Source organism: Calypte anna, chromosome 10, assembly GCF_003957555.1.
Source record: "Calypte anna isolate BGI_N300 chromosome 10, bCalAnn1_v1.p, whole genome shotgun sequence".
In the NCBI taxonomy this organism is placed as follows: Eukaryota; Metazoa; Chordata; class Aves; order Apodiformes; family Trochilidae; genus Calypte; species Calypte anna.
The window spans coordinates 18,726,871-18,746,932 of NC_044256.1; the positions used below are offsets into that span (position 1 = coordinate 18,726,871).

General features: G+C 48.3%; 1 protein-coding gene across 1 annotated transcript in view; it reads left to right on the plus strand.

Annotated features, from left to right (window-relative positions):
* Positions 1-17,172, plus strand: part of LRRK1 (leucine rich repeat kinase 1) — a 76,238-nt gene extending 59,066 nt beyond the window's left edge. The window contains exons 25-34 of the mRNA XM_030457317.1: positions 227-393; positions 1,452-1,649; positions 2,316-2,593; positions 2,767-2,961; positions 3,728-3,879; positions 5,434-5,551; positions 6,855-6,971; positions 12,327-13,162; positions 13,706-13,807; positions 15,650-17,172. Of these exons, the coding sequence (XP_030313177.1) occupies positions 227-393; positions 1,452-1,649; positions 2,316-2,593; positions 2,767-2,961; positions 3,728-3,879; positions 5,434-5,551; positions 6,855-6,971; positions 12,327-13,162; positions 13,706-13,807; positions 15,650-15,827 (2,341 nt within the window). The 3' untranslated portion in view covers positions 15,828-17,172. The remainder of the gene's footprint in view (positions 1-226; positions 394-1,451; positions 1,650-2,315; positions 2,594-2,766; positions 2,962-3,727; positions 3,880-5,433; positions 5,552-6,854; positions 6,972-12,326; positions 13,163-13,705; positions 13,808-15,649) is intronic.
* The last annotated feature ends 2,890 nt before the right edge of the window (positions 17,173-20,062 follow it).

A 20,062-nucleotide genomic window follows, 5' to 3' on the forward strand; every position in this document is an offset into this window, starting at 1 on the left:
TTGCTTATTTGCCCAGGTTACTTCTTTCTACAAGAAATCTGTCCTACCTAAGCCAGCATGGAGTGCATTGAGATGACCAAGGTAGTTCAGATGATCCAGTCCCCTCAGCAGATAAAAAGAAGCTATTAGGGATTTGTGAAAATGGAAACCACATTAAAAACATGAATTTCCAGTGGCTTTGAAACTTTTCTGTTAATTAAAAAGCCCAAATCTCTTTTTTTGGCAGACTGTTCCTGGAAAACAGCAAACTGGAATGCAGTGAAAATGAAAACAACGTTCTTGGCCAGGGTGGAAGTGGGACTGTTATATATCGGGCACGATACCAAGGGAAGCCAGTGGCTGTGAAGAGATTTCAGATTAAAAAATTCAAGGGTTCTCCCACTTCAGCTGCAGGTACAGTACACGAAGTTGGTGTTGGGAATCAGCTCTTGCACCCTGTGATTCCCCAAGCTGTGAGCAAAGACCTTCTGCTCTCCTAAGTGCTGGCAACACCTGTTTAAATACAGCTTTGAAATATATAGCAAACTTGATGTGTTTCCATGGAGGAGGAGGCTGCATCTTAAAGTCATTCATGACAGCACTTGTAGTGATGAAGGTCATTGCACTGCAGGAAGTGTCTGTCCTGTGGGGCAATGGGTGGACTCAGGGTGCCAAGGCAGAGCCCTTGGGTGGGATGAGAGACAGGATTTCATCTCCTGTTGCCAAGCAGTTTGGGAAGTGTGGATTTGCCTGACTTTGCACTGAAGACTTGTGGATCTCCACCTCTGAATAAGTTGCCTGCACCATCTGTGCCAGCAGCTACAGAAAGTAAATTTGAAATCTTTCCCAGCCTGCCATCTCCTCCAGGCAAGGATGGGCTCTCATTCTGCACGTGCTGGCTGTTGAGCAGCAGTTTCCAGCAGCCTCAGTCCATGGGCAAAGGAAAGGGGAAAGTGCCTCACTACTTTACTCCTGTTTGTCAGAGAACAGTGCAGTGAATCCCTGAGCTGCAGAGTTCACCAACTGCTGTCCCAGTGACAAACAATCTTTGGGAACACCAGACCTGCCTGAGCAGCCTCTGGTGTCCCCTGGCAATTACTGTGGAGGGTCTTTCCTTGGCCAGAGCAGCCAGGGAAGAGAAGGGAAAGCTTCTTCCCCAAAGGGTCTTCAGTGTAACATTGACAGAGTAGAGAGTCTCTGCTTTAAAAAGCAGAGCATGAGTTTTCCAAAATCCTGCAGGTGATAGATGAGAGCAGTGTGTGCCAGGTGCACTCAAGGCTGGTGTCAAAGGACCAGGGGAGCACTTGCTTCCTGAGGTAACCCAATATATCCTGATTTTAGCCAAAGCTGTCTTTTAGTAGCCCTGCTGTTGCCATCACCCCAGTTACTGCCCAGCGATTAGCCACCTTCCAAGGAGTTTCTGGCTTGGTTTCTCAGCTGGGCAGTGAGAAGGGGTTTGTGTGTCTTGCCAGATACCATGCTGAAACACCTGAGAGCCATGGATGCCATGAAGAACTTCTCTGAGTTTCGCCAGGAAGCCAGCATGCTCCACTCCCTGCAGCATCCCTGCATCGTCTCCCTCATTGGCATCAGCATCCATCCTCTCTGCTTTGCCCTGGAGTTGGCCCCTCTGGGCAGCCTCACCACTGTACTGTCTGAAAACTCCAAAGGTAAAACCAGGGTCACCCTCCTGGGAGAGCTGATGGTAGTGACAAATGGTCAACAACATTTAATTTACTGCTTGATTTACTGAAGAGGATTTTTTTCCAGACTAGGGGAAGTGGAAGAGATTGAATTGCTTTTAAACTGTGCCTCTGGGAACCTAGTAAAAATTGATGCTCAGGATTTTCAAAACTGCTTTGGAGACCTGGATTTTCAATTTCTCTGCAAATTAATAAGAAGTGCATCTCACTTCAGTGCTGCATGGGTAATGCTGTGTTCTTCTTCCCACAGATGGGTGTCTGGCACTCTAAATTCTCTCATAATTATCTGTATTTCTGTTGCTGTCAAATGAATGACACTAATTTCAAAATAGGTTGAGGCCATCTGACCCTCTTGGCACCTTGGCATTGTGTCAGCCTCAGTCAAGCAGTATTTTTCACCAGAAGATTTAGGGGTCTAGCATGAAAAGGTTTAAAAAAAAGAGAGGAATCTAATAGAACTGTCAGACGTGTATAGTAACATGAACTGTGTCATTTCTAATCATGGCACTGAGTGATGTGTTAAAGGGTTGTTAGTTACTGCTCTGGAGTGTAAAAGAGAAAGGGAAAAACACTGAAAAAGAAAGCAGTTCCTGCAATTACAAGAAGTGAAACCAGTCTCTTCCTTTGTGCCAGGGTCTTCCTTCGTGCCACTGGGACACATGCTGACACACAAGATAGCCTATCAGATTGTAACAGGCCTGGCCTACCTGCATAAGAAGAACATCATCTTCTGTGACCTGAAGTCAGACAATATTTTGGTGTGGTCCCTGGATGTCAAAGAGCACATCAACATCAAACTCTCTGACTATGGAATCTCCCGACAGTCATTCCATGAAGGTGCCCTTGGTGTGGAAGGCACCCCAGGCTACCAAGCTCCTGAGATCAGACCTCGTATTGTCTATGATGAGAAGGTAACTGGGATGGATCCATGGGGCCATTCTCTGGGTGACAGTGGTGGGTGGCTCAATTCCCCTCTCTCTGTGTGGTGTGCAGTGCTGGCTTTCCCACCATGGCTTTCCTTGCTCTCTTCTTCACCCACTAAAGGAGATTTTCCCTTGTTTTTTCATTCTGTTGCTGGCTCCAGGTCGACATGTTCTCCTATGGGATGGTCCTCTATGAGCTGCTGTCTGGTCAGAGGCCTGTGCTAGGACAACACCAGCTCCAGATTGCAAAGAAGCTGTCTAAAGGGATCCGTCCTGTTCTTGGGCAGCCAGAAGAGGTGCAGCTCTACAGGATGCAGGCACTCATGATGGAGTGTTGGGACACTAAGCCAGAAAAGGTACAAAAGACCCCCCTATGACCAGTCTTTTTTGACCTTGTAGCTGCAGGGATCTGGCAGCCCTCTTCATGCAGGAGACCTGAGCTTGCTCTTGTTAGAGCAAAACAGCTCAGTTGCCCCTTCTGCTCATTTGGCCCAGAACTTCTGTTGACTTAAATGAGAGTTTTATGAATGAAACAGTGGCAGATTGGTGGCCTTGGAGATCTGTGGTGACATGAAGGGCCCTTGACGTCAAGGGGAGTTAGACTATTGATTTCACCAGGGCAAGACATTACCCATAATTTCTGGAAACAGGTAGAGCATCATGCTGTGAGTGTAATTATAAAGACTTCAAAAACCCTGAGATTATTAAAGGCAGTGTGAGGAAGAAAAGAGTTCAAAGAAAAAGGATTATGCTGCATAACATTTTTTCATTAATTACAAGTTGGTGTTCCAGAGCTGCTGTCCTTCAAAGGTCAACTTGATTCCCAAACAGCTAGGCACTGCATGAGAGTTGGGTCAACTTCCAAAATTCACAAACCTGAAGAAATTAATCACTGAAATGTGTCAGAGAATCACAGACCAAGCCATGGAAATACTGAAGTGGTTTTGGCTTTGATGTCTGCTGTATAGAGGATGCTAAGAACCAGTGAGATGGGGTTTGTAAGGAGAATTAGGTGCAGATTTGAGAATGTAGCAGAAGTGTTTATTAAAAACCTACTTCTTGTAGATCTGGACCTCCAGCTCTCTGGTGTGACGTTTGCCTTCTCCTTCCCTTTCTCCACAGCGTCCTCTGGCCATTTCTGTGGTAGGACAGATGAAAGACCCCACCTTTGCAACATTCATGTACCTGCTGGCCTGTGGGAAGCAGTCTTCCTTCTTCTGCTCCCAAGGACAGGAGTACACAGTGGTGTTCTGGGATGGGAAGGAAGACACCAGGTGAGATGGCTCATATTAATAATTTCATTCTGTTTTTTCTTTATTTTTATTTTTATTTTCAAGCAAAAATCCTTCCTTGTCTCCACTGATGCCTCTGGGAGGGAGGTAAAGAAGGTGAAAGTGAATTTGGGTCAGTGCCAAGGATACGGTGAACACTGTTTTCCCAAACTCTTTTAATTGGGAACAGTGCTTGCTTTATAAAGGATATCTAATGAGCTTAACTCTGCTTCAGTTAATATGAGGAGAAGATTAGGGCAGTGTAATGATTCACACACACAGGATGGAGCATTTGCACATGAGAACAGACGTGTTCTGCCTTTCCTAATGAGGCCATTTAACACTAAACCTCTCCTAATTGAGACTGCAGTCCCATCACTGTTCTGCAAAGCAATTAAGCACATGCTTAAACCCTCTTGAAATCATTGGGAGTTAAGCACATGCCTGAAGCTGTGTATGCATCCAAGTGTGTACTTGCAATAAAAATGTGCTGTACTGAAGAGGCATGTGCTTGAAATGCTATTAAATTGTGACTGAGACAATGTTATTTTGCTCAGGCACATATGAACCAGGGCTGGTTAGTTGATTTTTATGGATGTTACTGGTTTTTATAGTCCCAATCTTCTTTGGAAACAATCACAAGCTGATCTGAAATTTATATTAATGTGTTTATTATTTGTAAGCACTGACATGATAGGAAGGGGACTGTGATTTGTTCCTGAACTGTTTGCTTTGCTATTTGTGGTGCCTGGTCAGTCCTTCAGTGCAGGCAGTGTAACCATTCCTGCTAAAACTGGTGGAACACATGGGACTCACAGATGGATTTTGAATACATGGATGTTGTCCAAATATTCACAGCAATATATCTCAGTGAATCTGCTTCCTGACCGGACAATCCACTTGCTGGAGACCACTGAATAACAAATTACTTATATGGGACAGATTTCAGGATGTGTAGATGCTTGTGCCACAGTTGGTAAAACATCTGGGCCTCACAGATGTGGATGGGAATATCCACTTATTGTTCAAACACCCAAACCCAGTAAACTTTCCCAACCCCCAAACAAACAAAATCCTTTTAGTTACAAAAGCATTAATTAGTCATAGTTATATTTTATCAGCTTGTAAATCTTTGCTCTCATTTGGAAGAATCATGCTCTCTTGTTTATGCACTAGAATAAATAATGAAGCCAGAAAATGCTGTGGCAGGGAACAGGCACAGTTTCTCTTGAGACCCCAATGGGCAAGATGGGCTGAGACCTCCCTGCTATTAATTACTGCTCTTCATCTGGAGCAGTTTCTCTCACAGCTGAATTATACTACCAGACCATGTAAGTTCTCCTCATCCATCTCCATACAAAGTCAGACAACTGAGTTTAAATCCAAGGAAGTGCTGTGGCAGGGCTGTAATTCTCTTCCTTTGTGATGAAGATTTGGTGGAGATCCTTGCAGCATGGTCCAGACCTGGACAATCACATTAAGGCTCAGCCAAAAGTGCCAAGTCCCACTTGCAGGCTGAACAGTGGCTGCAAGAAATTGTTATTTTGCTCCTTTCAGAAACTACACAGTGGTGAATCCAGAGAAAGGAGTCATAGAAGTGGAGAGGATGAGCTGCCCAGGCCTGAAGCTTTGCTGCCAATTAAAGTTGCAGAATGCTCTCTGGGCTGCCACAGAGGTGAGTGTTGCCTCAGTGCCCCACTCAAGGGGGACCTTTTTAGAGACACAAACAAAGATAAAGAGGCTGTTAAATTAATAAAGCTCAGGGTGCTTGAGACAATGGGCACCAGTGTGACTTTGTCTCCAGGTGTGTTGTTCCTCCCTATTACTTAGCTGATCCCTAAATCCCAGGTTGTGCCTCCTGGTGTTCCAAGCCATCGTGGGAACCTTGACTTTCCCAGGTGAAACCTTCCAGCTTGCAGCTTATCTGTCCCCAGGGTTTCATCTGGGAAATGTCCTTATCTGTAAGTGATAAAGGGAAGCAGTGAAAGAAACCATGCCTTTAAGGGTGGGGTTTTAAAAGAAGCCAGAGGGATTTGAAAGTTGGTGGGAAATGGGTACCCAAGTTTTGTGTTTGCCAGGGAAAACCATGGGTCAAAAAGATAAAGAGTGAGAGAGCATGGCTGATGGAGCATTCAAAAATACTCCTGTCTGCCCATCAGAAAGGGTTGTGGTAACTGTCAGCCAGTTCTGACACAATCCTGTGTCACCAGGCAAACAAAAAATAGCTGAAACAAACCAAAATGTTCCTGAGGGTCAGTGTTTTAGAACGGGGGGAAAAAAGGCCATGTTTGCTGTATAAATAATTGGAGTTGGTTCATTGACCCTGCCCTAGTGTGGATGCTGGAACTGAGTGAGAGAGTACAGATCTTCTTTTAAGTGTATGAAAACAGGGTTTTTTGACTTGTTCTATTCCCAAATTAAGGTGAAGTTGAAATATTCCTACTTTTTAATTTTAAAAAGTATAGAAAAAATGCAATTCAGAAACCTTAAAGCATTTTATATCCATTTATATCCACTTTTTTATCAAACTGAAGTGTGGTGCTACTCCCCAAACTGGGTGCTCCGTGTCAGCTTAGTAGATTTATGAGATGCAGAGCATACAATGTAATACTGGTTTTTCTTGAATTAAAAGAGAAATGTAAAATGACATATATCAGGTTTCAATTCCCCTGACAAGTTTGGGATTTGTTGGGGCTGGGGGGGCAGGCTACACCTGTCCTTTAATTTTGCAAGAATTTTTAAATGTGGGGATTTTGGTGGCTTTTGGATAATCCATATATCTGGTACTCATTCTGGGCAGTACCTGCTTTCAACCTGCAGACAAAGCAAATGCTCTCCAGGGAAAGCAGAGAAATCCAGGCTGGCTATTGAAAAATAAAGTGGGTTTTGAAACCAAATTTATCTTGTACAGGTATCAAAATACGGAAAGTGTGGAGGTTTAATGAAATTTAAATAGAATTTTATGTGCTTTTTTACAGGACCAGAAGATTTCAGTGTATGGGCTGCAGGGCATGTGTCCTCTGAAGACTCCACTGAAGGGTTTAGACACTCCTTCTACTGTGAGCTGCTTTCTAGTAATGCCTGCTGTCAAAAAGGTAAGGAGGAACCTAAAGGAAAAGGGGCATGAAGTGAGACTTAGCCATCTGCTGCCAGGCCAACCTGCCAAAATTTGCCCAGCTTGTCACTAGCTGGTGTTGAAGGACTTTGCAATGCCCAGGAACATTTTGGCAGTGCAAGGAGAAGGTTTCTAGGTCTTTGTGCCTTTGCCAGAAGACAGAGGTGTGGGCAAGAACCTGAGTCAGGGGACCAAAGCTGGCACTTCCAAGCCTGCTGGAAAAATAGTCAAAATAGATCAAATTCCTCTGCAAGGAAGTTTTCCAACTGAGTTTCCACATCACTGGAAGACAGAGTTTAGGCTGATCAAGCCCAGTAGAGAAACAATAATTAGAAGAGAGATTTGTTAGCTGCTAATACAGGACTGGAGTGTATCCTAGCTCCAGTACCCGCTCCTTTCCTGCTGTGTGCACACGCTGTCATTTGGGCACACAATTATCTTTAAATATTATCTAGGCTCAGCTGCACTTCTTTTTGGTTTTGAATGTGAACCCATAGATAATGCAGAGAGTCCAAGGACTGCTTCTTATGGGCAATAACAGAGGTTAAATACTGCATGTCTAGTTCTGGAGTTGCTAACGTCCAGTCACTGGCAAGAGAAATCTGACATAACTGCCTATTGCGGGTAAGTGTTGGGAGATGTATAAAAACTGTTTTGGGGCTAAATTACCTCCGGTTTGCTTACAGCCACCTCAAGTGAAAACATATAATTATGTTCCAACATTATTGGTAGCTGTGTAGTTTTTGTAAATGCCAGCAGACTGGTTTGTGTCTCAGCTCGAGGGGGAGCAGCTCTCAGATGGAGAGCGGAGCTGGTTTATACCACGCGCTTCTTCTGCCCTGTTGTCCATTTCTGGCTCCTTTGCTCGAGCTGTGGCTTCCCTGCAAACTGAATCTGAGGCAGATGGTTAGCGTAAGGTGTACTGCTTGACTTCCAAACATGGTGTAAGTAAGACTAAAGTAGGGCATGGCTTGAAAGTTGGCACAGGGATGAATTTCAGCCGCCGGGAGGGCTGCATCTGTCAGCTTGCTTTGGCTCCCAGACCTGCAGTGTTTCTCCACTGTGCAGTTTCATTTCTGATGTGCAGGGCAAATTTCTTTTTCATGCTGCCTGAGGTTTTGTCCAGGACAGTCAAATGTGTCTTTCACTTTCAGCTTTTCCACTGTCCTATAGCTTGCAAAGCCATTCCTCAGAGGTTACGAGTGGCTTTATGTCTCCTGGTTTCTATTTTCAGTTTGTGGCTTGCCTAGAAAATGTCATAAATAATGCCAGGCTCTACAATAGTAATATTGAGTCTAGACACCTCCCTTCCTCCCTCGACCCTACCCAACCTTCCAGAAATCCACCTCCCTTTGGTGCACTCCTTAGTTTATTGGCTTTATATTTTCCTCTCTCCTTTCTATGAATGAGTTTGGCAGTGAAATAGCCAGAGAGCAGCAGCCACAGGGATGTGCAGACCAGGCTGGCAAGAAGCAAAACCCTTTTTTTCACAGCAGCCAGTCCCTCCAAAAAAGCTAAGTGGAAAGCTTACACTTGTCAAACTCTCTGCACAGTGATCAGAGTTATCACATTAGTCACTGTTGTCCAGGGGAGAAGAGAATTGGTTGCATTTCCCTGGGAAGGAAGCCCTGAGCTGATGAGATGTGAGGTAACTAACAGGCAGAGAATTGCCGAGGGATGTTGCTGGAAAGGGGAATTCTTTATGACTGCCTTGGGAAGACTGATCCAAAAGAAATAGTTTCCAAAACTTGGTTTCTCATCCAAAGGAAGCATCATGGAAATTTAAAAGCAGCAGAAAGGGGCCCAGAATCCAAAACTCACCCGCCAGGGAAAAGTCTTGTACAATTTAAGCTTTCTTTTGTTGCGTGCTTACTGTCACCAGTATCATTGTTTTTGGCAAACAATAAAATTTGCAGTAAATTTCCTTTAAAAATAAAAAAACCCCAATGAACAACAAACCAACCAATAACGCAACCAGGTTAATAAGAACAAAACGAGGTGCTTTCTGAACTGCTTTGCAGCATTCTTGCAAAGAGGTGCTGAGAGAGAGAGAAAGAGAGAGAGAGAAATGTGAATGGGTGCAAACCTCTGGCCTCTTGCAGAAACCTGGAACACCCAAAAACAAAAGCTGCATTTAAAGGCTGCAGCCAGCCCCGCCGCGCTCCCTGCCAACCCTGCCAGCCCAGCACCACGGAGGAGGAGGTGACCCTGGTGGTGGGGGCTGTATTTTTCTTTTTGACCTTGCTCACAGCAGCCACCCTGGTGGCTCTGAGCCTCCTTCTGTCCTTAACTATGAGGACAGGGGTTCTGCAGCCCCCTCATCCTCTGCACATCTCACGCCAGCACGGCCCCCATCCTCCTCCCTGGCACAGCAGGGCTGCTGGCAGGAGGGAGGCTTCAAATGCAGTTTTGTTGCTTGCGTGTTTTTGTTGGCTCTTGGTGGAGCCCAAATGTTGAAAATGAATTCTGAGAAAGTTACTTAAGGTTTCTGGAGGCTGCTGCCCTCCCTGCCTGCCTTTGGTCACTGCTGGAATACCCAGATTTGGAGAGTTTGGCCTCGCTGCCCGCCTGTGTCTGGCACCTCGTGGAGCTCGGTGCGTTGGGTGGCACCTGGGGGTGGCCTTTGTCATCATCTGCTGTGAAATGGGTCAAATCCCTCATCTGGATCAGGTGAGGGAGGGTAGGTTGAGAGCTTTTCTTAGCCCTTGAGTTCCTGCTCCTCTTTTCCTTAATGGAGAACAAGAGGGGCTGGATAGAAATAGGTCCTGAGAGTCAAGGCTTTGAGTGTTGCCCCAAAACACAAAATATCTTCTAGATTTGCTTTTGTGGTGTTCCAGTCAGCCTGGGATTGGAGTGGGCAGAGTGGGCACTACCAGTAAAGCTGGGTTGGAGTCCCTGTCCCAGCTTTGCCCCATTACAGTGCCCGCTGCCAGGGAAGTTTGGCCTAAAAGGAACTCTGGATTCAGGTCTGCAGTAGCAGAATCAAAGGAATCAAAATATTTTTTGTAAAGACTGTGCTTGGATAACTGAACATTTTCCAGTGAAGTGACACAAAACTGTAGCTATCTCTGAACACTTTGTGTCCCGTGTCATGGTGGGAGCAGTTCAGGCTGACGTCCCCACATTGGGGTTAATTTCAGATGTTCCCATTTCAATTTAAATTTTCCACTTTTAGTAAGAAATACCTAGTGTGCAGGCTCATTTGGACTGCAAGACGTTGGACCATTTTCACTGGAGAAAAGTGGGTTGTTCTGCTTTGTTTTACTCTTTTTTAAATAACTGAACTCCTTTCCAAAGGAAAAAAGTAACCCAAGCCCCAGCTTGTGCAAAGCCATCTTGCCATGTTCCAACCTACTGATGCAACTCCCTGGCAAACCCATATCCAGGAGCCTTTTGCACCAGATCCACATGGCAGCAGGAACATGGCACTGACCACTGCGAGGACATTTGGGTGTTGTGTTTTTTTGTTTGTTTAATTAGTAGTTAGAGAATTGAGACTGGACTGAGTTAAAATCCAAGTCCCATTTCACAACTTTCCACTTGCTTCCCTGGTTTTTCCCATTACAGTCAAGTCCTGCCATGCTTTGGATTACTCATACTCAGCACTCTGGGGGTCTTACTCATACTTTGTGTGCAGAGAGGATCTTTTTCTCCAACACTCTTAAGGAGCCTTGCTAACAGTGCTATCAGTTAAACTAATCCTTACCCCTCTGCTATCTGCCCCTCACTGTCAGCCAGCAATTCAAGACACTGAGTTTGGTCTCCACAAGTCAAAGCAGCCTGGGAGCTATCATGCACAGCTGAGATCCCTGGGAGGGTACAAATTTTCCCTTCCTTTAGGAGCAGCAAGGGGTGACACCAAGTCCCTGTCCTGTCTGGCAGCATCGTGGGCACATAAGGAGGCAAAGATCCCCTCCACACCAGGCTCTGAGGGGTGAGGTTGTGTTGGTTCAGCTGGCAGGGCTCAGTCTGGTTCTGTTCATTTCACTTTGCTTAGTTCAGCCAGATTGTAACAACAGAAAAAAAAAAAAAAGCCCTGGGCAAAGGGTGTTTTTTTAGAATTTATTGCTCCACAGGGAGGAAATAGAATGGCCCTTGAGACAGGTATTGTTTTATCAGCTTCACAGATGGGGGAGTTTCTGGTACAGACCCAAGGTCATGGGGAGTTTTATTCCCAAGAGATCCATTTCCCAGGCTGTTAAACAGCATTTTGCACTGCAGTGATGAGCTGGAGATCTGGTGAACCATGGCCTTCTCATGGGCTTCTGTCCATGGGACGTGACCATGTCCATTGCTGCAGCTCAGTGCTGGCCCTGGCTCCCACAGCAAACACGTCTGTGCATTTAGGGGCAGGTTTTAAACTCTACCTGCAGAATTATTCATCACTGAGCTGCTGCTGCTTCTGTGCCCTTCTTTGGGATGTCTCTGAGCTGCCAGGGATCCCAGATCCAGAGCATGTCCCTGGGAGGAGGAGCAGTGCTGCCAAAGCAACATAGATGGGATGCAGAGCCATCATGGCTGCTCCAGTTTGCAGGAGTCTCACCTCCTTCTCTTTCCCTTTTCATAGAATCATAGAATCATAGAATTAGCCGGGTTGGAAGGGACCTCAGAGATCATCTAGTCCAACCCTTGACCCACCGGAGCAGTTGCTAGACCATGGCACTGAGTGCCACATCCAGTCTTTTTTTAAATGTCTCCAGGGACGGAGAATCTACCACCTCACCGGGCAGTCCATTCCATAGCCTGATCACCCTCTCCGTGAAGAAATTCTTTCTAATATCTAACCTAAACCTCCCCTGGCACAACTTAAGACTGTGTCCTCTTGTCTTGTTGAAAGTCGTCTGTGAAAAGAGTCCAGTTCCCACCTCGCTACAGCCTCCTTTCAGGTAGTTGTAGACAGCAATGAAGTCTCCCCTGAGCCTCCTCTTCTTCAGGCTGAACAGCCTTTTAACTGCATTTCTTCCCTTCGTCTCCTGCCTACACTGATAGCAACAGCTTTACTCCACTTTGGAAGCAAGCTGGGTTTCTGCAGCTGGATTCTTGAGCCCATGATGGTTGTCTCTGAACATACTCCACCTTGAATTTGTTAACCTTGGGGGCAGGCTGCCAGGTCAGTCTGTCCTCCCTTGACAGTAAAGAGAGAGGTAATACTGGGTGAGAGGAGGATGGCTCTGCAGCAGCTTCTAGGTAGAGACTTCTTTTTATGTTGCTGGTATCACTGAGTGGTTTGTGGTAAGTTCCTAGTGTACTGGCAGGGTTGTGAGAGGCAGCCAGAGCCTCTTGTATGGTGGAGAAGTAAAAAAATGGAGAAGTCAATCTGCTGTCTTTCTTGCAGAACTCATATGTGGTGCTGGCTGGCTTGTCAGATGGACTTGTTGCAGTGTTTTCAGTCTCCCAGGGCATCCCAGAGGACAGCTGCTCCTACTTGTGCTCCCACACAGCAAACAGGTCCAAATTCAGCATCTCTGATGATGACCCCAGGCAGAACCCCTACCCCGTGACAGCCATGGAGGTGACCAACAGCGGCTCGGAGGTCTGGTACAGCAACGGCCCTGGCATCCTCATCATAGACTGTGCCACAATGGAGATCAGCAGGAGGCTGGAGCCCTTCAGCCCCCCCTCAGTGATCATCTCCATTGCCTGCAACTCAGAGTGTCACGGGGAGGAGGTGGTGTGGTGTCTGGACAATAAAAGCAACTTCTTGGTGATGTATCACGTCACCACCTACCAGCTCTGTGCGCGCTACTTCTGCGGAGACTGCAGCCCCCTCAGGGACATGTTTACCATCCAGCAGCCTTCAGCAGCCATCCCAGCCACAGCACCTGTCAACCACAAAACCCTGGAGAATAATCCCCTGGAGGACATGAGCATTATCTACAGCCCAGAGGTTGGCACCCAGATACTAAACCACCAGGACTCACTCACAGATTACTGCTCTGTGTCTTCCTACTCCTCCTCGCCTCCTAACAGGGTCTCCCAGTGCCCTTCCAGCCTACCCAGCTCACCCATGAGCTCTTCCAGTGCACCTTTCTCCATGGATTTTGAGGAGTCTGACAAGTTCCATGAGCTGAAACCCTCCCTGGATCACGATGCAATGCCTGGGGGTGACAACACTCAGCAGCTCCAAGCTGTCAAGATTCTTCCAGTGAAAGACCTCATATGGATCCCCAGGTAAGTGGGTCACTTACCAAAGCAACTTGACAAATCCCCCTCCTGAGCTGAGAATAAGATTAGCTCAGGCTAATTCAGGAACTTTTGCATTCCCAGTATGATTCACCTGCTCAGAATGTCAAATTATCATTAGGAACTTACAGATTTTTCTACCCCTTTTTAAAGCTATCTGGTGTTGGGTAGAATGGCCACACCTCAGGTCTTGCAGGGTTGCTTTCAACAGAAGAGAAAGGTGGGTGGTAAGACTCAAAGCTCTGTTTCCCCACCTACTGAAGAAACAAAGACCAGGAGGCAGCTTCCACGCTCAGGAACAATCCTGACAAATCCTGCTGTCTCCTGTTGAGCTGATGAGGTCCCAGTTTGCCCATCACCGGGGCTTTAACTGTCCTGGACTCAGGGTGTCCCTCTGATGTGTCAGTGCCCCCTTTCCCTGCAGAAGGTTGTGTACGTGTGGATTGCAGGAATATCCAGCATGGATCTCCCTCAGCTGTCACCATCCTCTGCTGTGGAGCACATGTGACATCTCCCTCATTTCTCTTCTAGGAGAGGAGGGGACATCATCGTTATCGGCCTGGAGAAGGAATCAGGCACCCAGAGGGGCAGAGTGATTGCTGTGCTGAAGGCTGGGGAGCTGGCTCCCTATGGGTGAGGCTGACAGGGCAGTGCCCATCACACCAATCCCCAGGGGAACAAGGAGACTTTTTGGGGGGGTGGGAGCTGAGGGGCAGTGGCTCTGAAGGCTCCAGAGCTCTCAGGAGCTTCTCTTTGGCTTCCAACAGCACCTGAGAAGCTCCCAGCTGCTTCTCCTTGGCTTCCAGCAACATCTGAGGAGCTCCCAGCTGGAGGAGAGGTGGTGGCTGGTTGCACATGGAGGTGTGTGCTTGCTCTCATGGTCAGGGGAAGGCACCATGACCACAGCTTGGTCTCCAAAAAGCCACAGAGACCACGTCCCCCCCCCCTTCCCACCCCTTCCCACAAGGAGAGCATCGGGACCATCCGCACGATGCGATAACCATGGGTCTGATCCTGCCTGGTGCTGACTCCCAGGGCTCTGAGGGCACCTGGCAGGGGATGGCTGGAGCTTGGCAGCCTCAGGCCCTGCCTTAGGAACAAGAGGTGTCTTTATGCAGAGCGTGGTGCCTGTCTGTGGTTGCATTCACGTGGCTCAGGTTGACGTCCTGGCTCTAAATGAGCAGCTTTGTGCTGCCGGCAGTGCCGGGCCTGAGGAAGGCTCCTGGAGCACAGGGGAGAGCAGTTACATACATTAATTTCAAATGTTTCATACAGGGAAGGAGAGTCCAGGTAAATAAATAGCTGCTAGAGAGAGATGGGGGTGTTCTTGCTGATCACTTAAATACCAGTCTGGGATTGTACTATTTATGTCCAAACAAATGGAGGTTAAGCAGCACTGAGGATTAGAAATGATCATTTATCACCTCTGGGCAAACACAGCAAGAGATCAAAGTGGTCCCCCCAGACCCTCTGCTTGCTGACCCAGTGTCTTTATCAGGCAGGCAGAAGCAGGGGTGCTTCTTATTGTTCACAGGTAGGTGGATTTTGCTTGACCCAAATTAAGTGTGGAATTGAGGGGAGGTGACAGAGCTGTCACAGGCTTGTCCTGCTTTGCTGCCTGGCTGGCTCAGGCATGGTGGCCACTGACTTGCCCTATCCTAGGAGAAAAAAGGCCAGTGAGTAGTGCCTGGCACGTCCAAGACACTCCGGTGCAGAACAGGCTGGCTCCTCAGGGACACCTTGAATTCAAAGCCAGCCCTTGTTGCCAGGGCTCCCCATCAAGGGGCTTTTCTGGGGCAGTAATCTGGGGGGGTGGTCTTCCCCCCATCTACTATTGGGGTGGTAGAAGGACCCCAACAATGTTCCTTGCAAGGATACAAGTGTCACCTGCCTGGCCACCTCTCTCTGGGGTGTCTGCAGCTTCAAGCCCTCTGGCTCAGAGACCATAAAGGGAAGCACATGCTGTGTGCTGCTGGCACCCAGAACTCCTCCTGCACAAGCCTGGGGAGTAACTGGGGGGGGTCCCTGGGGTGCTGTGGCTGTGTGTGCTGGTCCAGACCTGGGGCTGGTACCCTAAGCTGGCAGAGCTGCCCTCCATCAGGGGCTCTCAGCAGCCCTGTGAGCTGTGCCATGATGTGGCCTGGTTTGAAAATGCCCAACTGGCAGCAGAGAAAAGAGAGTGGGTTTGGCAAACCAGGAGATTAACAGCCACCTCAAAATGTCACAGCAGACTTAAGCACCCACCTGCACGTACAGGCACCTGGATTCCCTTAGGGATCTTTTCCCACGTCACTGAGCCACTTGGTTTGCCATGACACAGATTCTGATCCCCCACTTGTTATGTTCTCCTTTCTCAAGGATTTGCAGCTTAGAAAAAAAAAAAGAGATTGGGGAACTGGAAAGGAAAGGCAGTGCCTCCCAGGTGGGCTCTGAGCTGCTCTGATGTCCTTCTCTGCTCTCCTCTTCCTTCCCCAGGGCTCTGGTGGATGCTGCTCTGGTAGCAAAGGACACAGTTGTGTGCTGCTTTGAGAATGAAAACATGGAGTGGTGCCTGGCTGTCTGGAGGGGCTGGAGTGCCAGAGACTTTGACGTTTTCTACCAGGCCTACGAAGAGCTGGGAAGGCTGGAAACCTGCCTGAGGAAGAGAAGGTAGTGCTGGTGGCACTGGGGACCGAGGCTGGAGGGAAGATGGACACGTCCTGCTCCCAGTGCTCCTGGACACCAAGGCAGGGGATGAGGGGGGCTGTGGGGCCAGCGTGGGGCTGGTTTGCTGCTACTGAGCACTGGGGGGACCCGGGGCTGGACCCCTGTCAAGGATTTGGGGGAGTGAAGAAGCTGGTGTGAGCAGGGCAGGGCTGAGCCAGCAGAGGGGCTGTCACACACTCCCCTGCTCCCACTGCCAGAGAAGGTGGAGGTGGCTGTAGCTCTGCTCATTACTTTTTCCAATGTCTTTTTCCTCATTTTTCAATTCCTTCCCCACCTTCAGCATGCCCTGGCTGCTGCTTTCATAGCCTTATCTTGTCAGCCAGGAAAGCTCCCTCAACTTCAGCAGGCTCTGCCCTGAGCATGTTTCAGTCCTTGCTGCCTGCAGGACCCTGTGGGCTCCTTCCCCCTTTTCCCAGGGGAATGCACTGAACTGGGCTGCCTGCATCCCTACAGGTTTGTTAGAGGCTCCTCCAGGTGTAGCCCTTGTTGTGACTGCTGTGTAGAGACACCCAGTTGTAAGGGTGTAGAGACACCCAGCTGTAAGAACCAGCAAGAGGCTCTGGCTGGCCACTGCGTTTCTGGTTCTGAAAGCTTTTCTGGTTATAAAAAAAAAATAATTAAAAATTCTGGTTCTAAAAAAAAAAAAAAAAGCTTTCTGGTTCTGAAAGCTGTTGTGGTGCAGTGTTACTGTGAGCAATCTGCCAATAATGCTGCACAACCTCAGCCAGGAGTGAGCTGTTCAATTGCACTGCTGCAAAGTCAGTTGTAAATAGAGCTGATACAAAGCAAAACCACTTGGTTTGACAGCTACTTCTCCGTGTAAGAGAAGGGAGCCCTGGGACCAGGAAGGTTTATATAAAACTCTTTGTTCCACTCCTCTTTCTCGTGGTAAATGCACTCTGGAGTATTGGGAACACAATCAGCTTAATTTGCTTGTGTATCTGTTCAGCTTCCGCTCACCACAGCTTTTATTTTATCTTCATTAGTGGCCTGGGATGATGGATTGCTGCCGAGTCCAACAGCACTCAGTTATCCCAAGCATGTACAGCAGTGTAAAAAAGGGAGCCTGGCAAAGAACCCTGTAAAAAGTTGTACAGTTTGAATTTTGGACCTTTTTATTTCTACCCCAAGAAACTTGTGTGAGCATCGGCAAGGCTGGCCAAGGCCGAACGGGCAGGTTAACCCTCTGCTTCACATTTCTGTTGCAGGCTGCTAAAAAAACCCAACAACCCAACAACCCTTCTTCATAAACAGTGTGCATCTTGTTGTAATAAACAGATTTCTCCCCAGGATGACACCGAGTTGGTGGAATTTTTTTATAAGCAGCCCATGCCTGCATCAGCTGCAGGGTGTTCAGGGTTTGCAGTGGTTGATTAAGATGTGTGTCCTCCTGCTGAGAGTAGCTGGGATTGGATTTAAAAGCACAGGTTGGCTCCTTACCTGGCCTCACCTCTCTCCATCCCCCTGCAGCTCCTCTGGTGGCTCCTCATGGAGCAGGTATGGGTTTGCTCTCTCTTGGCAGGACAAACTTTGCTGCCTGTTGTCTCAGAGATGAGGAGGAGGTGGCTCAGCCCTTCTCTGCTGTGGTTTGATGCATTTTTCACAGCTGCCCAAGAGCTTATCCTGCCTCAAGCTGAGCTGTGAAATAGCTGTATCTGTGTCAGGGCTAATTAACTGCCTTGCCCTGAAACTGTGTCACCAACCTCCTGTCTTGTTGTAGCCCCACACCTGCTGTGTACCCCCATCACCTGAGCTGGGGTGTAACCATCTCACAGTCACCTTCTCCGAGTGCCAGACCCCTTTTACAAGTACACAAATTGTTTTGTGATCCTTAAAGCCTCAGCAGGCTATTAAAGAGCTTGTACTTTCATTCAGCCTTGCAGGTTTTCCTCAAGAAAATGCTCTCTGGAGTAGGCACAGCAGCTCCTTACCATCCATCCCTCTTGAGCAGAACATCTTGGGCACTGTGCTGTGTCCACAGCTGGTGTGGGGCTGTGCCCCCCATGGGCTCCTCACTATCCACAGGAGGGGTCAGATGGCCCTTGTGCCCACCCCCCAAGACACACCAGGATGTCCCTGCTCCAAAAACTGTCAGCTTGCTGCCACCCTCACAACCAGGTCAGGATGGTTGGGTAAAGAGGGTGGGAGGACTTGAATGTCGCCGTGCTGATGGCAGGAGAGGTCCCTGCCACCAGGGAGGGCCAGGAGGGAGATTGTCCTGAAGCCACTTGGGAACCAGGGGATTGGGTCCCAAAAGCAACTGAGAGCCTGAAGGCTGCTGCCCTGCAGTCAGGACAGAAATCCTCCCCTTCAGCAAACCTGAGTCCTCTTTAGCACAAAGCTCCATTAAGTGAGCAGTGCACGTGCTGCAGGAACAAATCCCCAGGGGCAAAGAAATAACCAGAAATTGAAAACAAAATTAAAAAAAAAAAAAGAAACCCCAACCCCCAGCATTTTAACTGAGACCTCACTCTCATTCCCAACCCTCCCACCAGCAAAGCCTGTGCTGCTCCTGGCAGGACTGATGGCAGTTTTGGGTGAGGGGGCATCATCCATCCCCAGCACCCATCCCTGGGGAAAGGATGGCAGTCAAGACCAAAGGCAGGAAAAGCCCCAAAATCCCAAGGGCAAGGGGCTGCCAGAGCTCCAGCTGCTGGGGATTCCAGCTTGGACCTGGAGAGCTGTGGGTATCCCAGTCCTTGCTCTTTGGGTTCAGCTTCCAAAAATCAGCCTAAACAGGGGCCCAAAGGAGGGAAGGGAGGGAAGGGGTTATTCCTTCAGCTGAGGAGAGAAAACAGCTTAATTTTATTTTGTTAACATCAGGTTCCCCCCAGCCCAGCTCAGAGCAGCAGGAGCACCCAGGAAGGGCTTGGAGTAGGGAGGGAAAGGGATGCTCTGAAATGGGATTAACCTTCCCCACACCCTCAGTGGGAGGGAGGTGGGTGTTGGGGCCATTAATTACTTCCCCAGGAGGCCTGTGTTGATTGCAAGGAAAGCCACAGAAAGGGAAATTTAACATTATTAAAAGTTTCTCCCTAAAATTAGGTGCCCTGACTGGTCCCAGCTCCACAGCATCCCTGGGGCTGTGGCTCCTGACGTATCCAGAAGCAGCAGGAGCCGGGATGCTCCGGGCATCAGGAGCAGCAGCTGGACATCAGATGGTGGGATAGGAAGGACAACAAATCCAGGCATCTTTTCTAACTTTGCAGCATGAATAGAAACTAAAAGCAGGATTTTATTTCCTCATCCTTTCAAGAGCATCTGCCCCAGTTCTGGTGCCTGGAAGCACTGAGCCAGCCCGAGTGTGAAGGTGCAGGAGGTGCTGACTCTGCTGTTCCTTCTGCCCTTTGCTTTTGCTCTAACACTGAGCTGCCCCCAAAGCCCAGCACAAGCAGTAGAACACCCCATGAACTCTGCTCCCCCTGCCTGACAGCCCTGATGGCTCTTTTGGCTTTTGAGGTTTAGGAATACCATTTTTGCAGCTGCATTTATCCAAGAGGTGAGTGATTCAAACGTTTTTCTTCCTTTTTTTTTGTTTTTGTTTTGTTTTCCCTTCTCTGTTACATTCAACATGGAGAAAAAACACCCTGTAATTTATTATATTAGAGCAAAACCACCTCTTATGCCCCAGGGCCAAGTCTGGAGGGCAAGTGGGCACTGTCACCCCAGCTGGGTGCTCCCCCCATCCCACACTGCACCAAGGGCTGGGTGTCAGCACAAGGACAAACCCAGGTGACTTTTCAGGGATTTGGGGAGAGGGGCAGTGCTGTCTGCTTTGTATTCTGCTGCTGAGAGGACAGAGGAAATTAGTTTTCTTTAAGCAAACTTTAAAGGACAGGAAATATTGTGGCTATTTTGGGTGCCAGCCTGTCCTCAGCTCACCCCAGGCTGGGGTGATGGGATGGGGAGCAGCATGGGGCTGTGGTGGCTGAACCAGGGCCCTGGATTTGTTTTGCTGTGGGCAGGAGCTCTGCCAGGGTCAGGAGCTCATCTTTGTCACCAACACCAAACTAAATGATACCAAGATTTTTATTTTTAAAAAAAAAAAACCACCACAAAGCCCTGAGGAAAGGCCCATTCCCAAAGAGCTCAGCTGGGGTGACCAACCTGGTCCTTTTCCTTCCTAGCTCAGCACTGGCATCCCCAGGGAGCTGCTTCTCACCATCAGTGTTGATATTTTGT